At 45.7% G+C, this 6,322-nt stretch overlaps 1 protein-coding gene across 1 annotated transcript; it reads right to left on the bottom strand.

Annotated features, from left to right (window-relative positions):
• Positions 1-262: 262 nt before the first annotated feature.
• On the bottom strand, positions 263-6,049 carry TM4SF4 (transmembrane 4 L six family member 4). The gene is made up of 5 exons (XM_009902383.2): positions 5,772-6,049; positions 5,410-5,499; positions 2,792-2,925; positions 1,109-1,298; positions 263-835 (listed from the first exon to the last, which is right to left on the bottom strand). The coding sequence occupies exons 1-5, from the start codon at positions 5,943-5,945 to the stop codon at positions 818-820; spliced, it is 606 nt and encodes a 201-aa protein (XP_009900685.1). The 5' UTR covers positions 5,946-6,049; the 3' UTR covers positions 263-817.
• Between the last annotated feature and the right edge of the window lie 273 nt (positions 6,050-6,322).

Raw genomic sequence — 6,322 nt, 5'->3', positions numbered from 1 at the left:
AATCATCGTTTCAGTAGGCAAAGTTTGGTGAAGAGCTGTGGCAAATATGTTGATGAGCTAGAAGCCTTGAGGCATCCAGTCTGGCAAGCTGTGTGTGAAAATTTGTTTTAGGAATTTCTTAGGAAGCACATCAGTTTATCTGAATCCTTCAGACTTCTCCAGTCCTTCTCATTTCCTTCTCAATTTCTTTGGGAAATAGTTTTGTTGGGTTTTTTTCTTCTTAAGTTTTAAGAGACTACTTCTTTCTAGAAAGGATTTTTGCCTTTCCTGCCTCCTTCACAGCACTGTGCCATCACACAGCCAAATGGAACTTCTGCAAGAAGATGAGTAAATAGCATTTGCACTCAGGGGGTACCAATTTATATTGTGTCCAAGAGGTGGAAATTTATTTGACTTTCTAGAAATGAGGCTTCATTTACCAGTTGTTTGGAGCCAGGGTCTGCAGGTGATGCTCTGACATTGGCTTGCCCTCTAACAAGACCTGTGGGATCCACAGCAGTGGTTCATCCTTGGCTGTGAGGATAAATGGCTATGGCCGTGTGCCTCTGCCTGGAGCACTTTCACTCTGGCCCTTCTGTCTCAGAGTGCAGTGGGGAAGGTTGAACAATATGAATGTGAGAGTTGGATTTCACTTCGTTTATTCCATGAGAGGGGTTTCAGGAAGGCTAGAGAGGGAGTCAGGGCTTCGTAACGTTAGTGGGGAGAAGTGCTCTTCATTCTCGTCCTCTCAGCCAGAGGTGATGCATCAAGGGCTGCTTTGTGGAACCATTGCAAAAGGGAGTCTCTCAAAGAGGGTTGTCTGCAATATTCATATTCTTTAGACAGTTCCATCTCCCTGGAAGGAAAAGAACACAGAGGTGGTTTAGTGGCTACTGTTCCTGTGGCTTCTAAAGGGTTTTGTTATTTCCCAGTGGCTATGGGAAGCTGTCAGATAAACACCATAAAGATGGACTGAGATTGTATTTTCAGTGCCTGGCAGCACTGTAGTTTGAGCTGCACTTCAGCAGGCATGCCGAGGGTGCAGAATGAGGCTAGCTGAGTTTCTCAGACTGCCAGCCAGGCAGGTGTACACATAACAGCCAGCAGGATAGGAAACAACGAGGCTCACCCCACAGCAGCCGCAGCATTTGCAGTCCCCACAGAGTGTTCCAAGCAGGCCGTTCACTGCCTGAATGCCACAGAGCACTGCCTGGATCCCACTCATGATGAGCAGCAAGGAGAAGAGGGTCAGGTTCCACGGGACGATGTCTTTGGGTGACTGACACTTGTCCCACAATGTGTGGTTCCCTAGGTAGTCCCTGGTGGGGAGGGGGGGAACAAAACAGTTATGAAGCAGCTGCTAGCTGTCTCTGGAACAGGATTTTGTTTCAGTTTCTAGATCATTTGGCCAAAGATGCATGAACTCACTTTTCCTAGTGAAACATCAGAAGCTGCTCACTGGGCAGAAAAGGGCAACCCTTGCTGTTCTAGGTGCCTCATGTAAAGAGCAGCAGTACTGGGGGAAAGTATTTTCTATGTTTTTCACCTTCACAACTTGATTTAATTGTGAACTGCTTACAGTTGTTGTGGTTACACTTACAATATTTCCTCTGCATATCCTTAATGCTGTTTCCTCTGTCCTTGTCAAGCAATTCCTTGACTGCAACCAAAATTAAGTTTGAAACAGAGTGTATTTTTTCCAGATACTCCCAGAATGAGACCAAAGCAGCTGGCTTCCAGCCCTCACTAGCCCAGGAATAAATACTGTGTAGTATACAGCATTATACTTCTTTTTTTTTCTTCTTTGATTTTTCCTGTCTTTTCAACTTGAACTGTAGTTTTGTGATGTTTGTGAGTATATTCAGGTTGGGTGTTAGGAAGAAGCTCTTCACCATAAGAGTGGTGAGACACTGGAACAGGTTGCCCAGGGAGGTGGTAGAAACCACATCCCTGGAAGTTTTTTTGGATCAGGCTGGATGGGGCTCTGAGCAACCTGCTCCAGTGTGAGGTGTCCCTGCCCATGGCAGGTAGGTTGGAACTAGATGATCCTTGGGGTCCCTTCCAACCCTGACAGTTCTATGATTCTGTGTTAGTACACATGAAACACTGCTAGGTCACTCTTGACTGGGGAACACTGCATTAGAGGTTCTCAGGTGCTGAGGGGTTTACAGAATCACAGTATCACAGAATCAGACAGGTTGGAAAAGACCTCAGAGTTCATCAAGTCCAGCCTACTGAAGCTCTTGCCATCTGTTCTGACCTCACCTGCTCTCTTCTGTAGCACAGTGTACCCTGATTCCAGATGGACCTTTGCTGACTTCAGCCCTGAGCATCTGGATTGCTACAGTTTCATGTGCTTCACACCACCTCTGAAAGTGGTAGAGGTGCATGGCAGCAAATATGCCTGAGTCACATTGTGAGAAGCAGACAACATCCAGATTCAGTAAACAAGACACAATGAGGCATGGGTAGTAATTACTTGAATCCCATCAAATTTCAATGTAAGAAGTCACTGCTATTCATCTAGGTGGAATTTATCCCCATATCCTGCTTTATCATCTCAAGAACAAGCCAGAGCCTTGTGCATTTCAGTTCACTGGCTCCTTTGGCACTCAGTAGCTTTGATTGTACGTCCTGTTCTTTACATCCATGCTCTTGAACCTTACTCAGTGTTGCTGTTCATTGCTGGCTCTTCTATTGGTTTCTGTGCTTTACACAAACAGTGAAATTCCCATTTTTATGCCACAGGCAGGTATGTTAAATCATATCACACACTTAAAACATCACTTTTTTTCTGATTGTCTTGTCTTACCCATTGTTGAAAGGATAGTTCCAGTCTGATCCTGTGTTACATTTAGGGCCTCTGTTTATGGCTACTGCTGACAAAATAAAGCAGTATCCAGCTCCCAGAAACCCAAGTGCAGCAAATAGTATAGAAGAAAACATCTGATAAAGAGAGAAAAATAATGTTATTGTTGTTGTCATTCAGGCAGTGAAATGTATCTTGATATTGTGAATGTACAGCCCCTAAACTTAGCTCTTAATGGCCAAAAATAGTCAGATCCTGAACAGCTGAAGTACATCAGTTTGCAGTCCCATAATATCCCTGCAACACTTCCCCACTGTGGTGTTAGAAAGCTGTGACAGGACATGCTCTGTTTGCCTGAAGAGGGAGAGATGGATGGTGACACAGCAGGTGGCACTCCTCCCCTTCCGACAGAGCTTATTCAGGCGACCTCGCTGAGGTTCAGAAGCTCTGTTTCACTCAGGTGGATGTCTTAGGAGATCACAGGCAAGACCTGTCTTGGACCACTCGGGGCATTAAAGTAAAATCTACATGTACCCTTTATATATCTTGGTCATGCTTGGACCAAGTAATGGTATTTTTTCCTTCTTGAGTCTCCCCTTCAGATTTCATATTGGTGCAGTTTGCCTCCTGGCAGAGACTTGTCATTATCTCTGACAGTGCAATTGGAATGGATGGGAAAGGATGCGTTCTTTTTGCTGGCTTTCCACTGCAGCAGTTTCATGTGTACTGATATGTAAGTCACCCATGCAAAGACTAACACCCTGCTTGAATTCTGAAACACTTGCAGCCTTAATAGTTTGTAGGTAGAGGTAGTGTCTTTTACTGCACCTAAGTGGTAAAGGTAGAGGACAAAAAGGAACATACATTCAGGTCTGTGAGATTTCATTCAGACCTCATCACAAGACTCTTGCCCTGACTCTTGACATGCATTTTTATGTTGATAGGTGTGCTGAGGCCAACTTAGGCTTCATGTTCATGTAGCAGACATCATCATAATGTTTTTGTCTGCCAACAGGCAGGAACAAGTTCGGTTTTCAGTCGTGCCATGAGAAGGCCACCAGGGTGCTGTCGGCATAGTGTACTGGGTTCTTGTGACCGGATGGACATTGCCTGTCTCAGCCAGCTGCACTCTGACCTAAGCCGCCCACAGGCTCTGTGCTGCAGGAGACCTGCTGCTTTTGAACAGCACCTCCCATACTGGCTGTGGCAGCAGGAGCACCTGCAGCGAGCAAGGAGCTGGCCACCTCCTGGGTACAGCCACACAGCCCTGCAGCTGCACAGCAGGCAGTGAGCAGCCCTGGCAGCACAGCACAGGTAGTCTGGTGGTCGCTGAGTTAATGTGTGGTTCTCAAAGGCACACTAAGATACAATCACTGCTAACAGAAAATCAGCAATGCAGTGCAGTGAAGAGAAAGGTGTGGCCCCATTTCCAACACCATTCTTTTCCTGTCTGTTTTTTGCTTTTATTTTTACCATTGAAAACCTGATCCTTTATAAAAAAGTATAAGACTCTACTTGAACCAAATAGTTTATTCCAAAAGGACAGGCTTTCCTAGTAGAAATACACTCATTTTTCCCTCTAATTTTCATTCAGATAAAATGCTTGACATGTTTACTGCTGTCTGAAGGTATCACTTTTTACTTCTAGGGTGAAAGGAAGCTATAAATGCAAAGTGGAGCATAGCAAATGCTAATCACAGAATTGTCAGGGTTGGAAGGAACCTCAAAGGTCATCTAGTTCCAACTTACCTGCCATAGGCAGGGACACCTCACACAGATCATGTTGCCCAGAGCCACATCCAGCCTGGCCTCAAAAACGTCCAGGGATGAGGCTTCCACCACCTCCCTGGGCAACCTGTGCCAGTGTCTCATCACCCTCATGGGGAAGAACTTCTTCCTAACATCTAATCTAAATCTCCCCTCCTCCTTCTTGGATCCATTCCCCCCAGTCCTATCACTATCTGACATCTTAAAAAGTCCCTCACCAGCTTTCCTGTAGGCCCCCTTCAGATACTGGAAGGCCACAATAAGGTCTCCCTGGAGCCTTTTCCAAACTGAGCAATCCCAACTCTCTCAGCCTGTCCTCATAGGAGAGAAGCTTCGGCCCTCTGACCATCCTTGTGGCCTTTCTCTGGACACATTCCAGCACATACATCTCTTTCTTGAAATATGCCTTTGAAAAATGCTTTGTATCCAACATTTCAAGGTATATTAAAATAATTTTTGACATGCAAATTTTCCCAGCTCCCAGCCTGTTGGAATGAGTTGGGAATGCAGTGCCCAGCTCTCAGAATAATCTTAAAAGCTGCCCACAAAAAAAATGGTTAACTGGTGAACTGTTAGGCTCTGCAGAACAAGCTACAGGCCTTTCAGAGTTCTAATTGTGATTGTGTTATTACCTTGTGATAGCAAAAGACAGCAGGACACTGCAGTTAGGGTACCTGCAGCACAACATTAAAGGCATTATAAATGTTTTACAGCCTGTTCTTTCTACTCTCCAGCACTCAGACAAATGACAGGGCTCTGGCCAGCACTTTCAGTGAGGGTGAGCAGAAGATACAGGTAGCAATTGTCAGTGGCAATATAACTTCCCGTTGTTTGCCATGTGTCCTCTCACTTACCGCAAACCTCTTGCCACAGCTCCTGCAGCCACAGCATCCACAGCAATCACTGTTCTGAAGGCCCAAAAAGACCAACGCAGGAAAGATCATCTACCAACAACAGAAATACAGTTTGAGCTGGGATGAGTTCAGGGTACCTTTGCTTCTAATAAAATAGTTCTTTGTCTTCTTTTTTTTCCTTATCATTAAATGAAGTTACTTATTGCCAAACTGGTGGATCACTTGTAACTTATTTGCTTAGCAAAGAACAATTTGCAGTGCTGGAACATGCAAATTTGAGGTACTGAGGAAATGCAGCAATGCAAAGTCATTGTGTGGGTAGGGGGGTGAAAAGGTGGGAATGCCTGCATTTCTATACTCACCAAAACACCAGATCCCACAATCCCTCCAAAGTACCAGACCTCATCTGTGATGTGGGTACTGTCTTCAACGGTTTTTCCTCCAGGGAAAAACAGTAAAATGTTGGCGAGGGTGCAGAGCACAGCCAGGGGGATCAGGGTGGCTCCCAGGCACTTGGCGCAGCCTCCCGTGCACATGGCTCCCTGCACAAATGGCAGACAGGCAGAGGAAAAGGCTCTCAGATGTTCTCAGAACGGGCTTGGGAAAAGGCTCTTCTCAGTCTGCTGTACAGAATCCAGTCTCTGCTGTGCCTGTGGAGGAGCAAAGCCTGTGGGGTGCTCCCTTCAGAGATGTTGCTGCAGCCGCTGGGAAGCACAGGCTCTGGTATTTATCCGACCTCGCCGCTGTGATGTCAATCTCCCAACGTAGCTAAATGAAATTACCTTCAGTGCCGCCTCTCATTTTACTATGACAACCAATAACCTCTGTTAATGTTTTACTAACGTGGATGAGACACTTCATTATCTGGGCCCAGCTCATGGGTAGAGACCCTTCTTTGCTCTGGATCATCGTT

This window comes from Dryobates pubescens, chromosome 13, assembly GCF_014839835.1.
Source record: "Dryobates pubescens isolate bDryPub1 chromosome 13, bDryPub1.pri, whole genome shotgun sequence".
NCBI lineage: Eukaryota > Metazoa > Chordata > Aves > Piciformes > Picidae > Dryobates > Dryobates pubescens.
The sequence above is the reverse complement of the archived record's forward strand: the minus strand, read 5'-3'. Positions and strand labels throughout refer to the sequence as shown.

What these genes read in the sequence shown, in the direction of transcription:
- TM4SF4 (XM_009902383.2), bottom strand. Translation starts at nt 5,945, where the DNA reads ATGTGCACGGGAGGCTGCGCCAAGTGCCTGGGAGCCACCCTGATCCCC. An exon ending in GCTGTGGCAAGAGGTTTGCG is followed by an intron (nt 2,926 to 5,409) that starts GTAAGTGAGAGG and finishes TCTCTTTATCAG; the next exon opens with ATGTTTTCTTCTATACTATT. An exon ending in AACTATCCTTTCAACAATGG is followed by an intron (nt 1,299 to 2,791) that starts GTAAGACAAGAC and finishes CCTCCCCACCAG; the next exon opens with GGACTACCTAGGGAACCACA.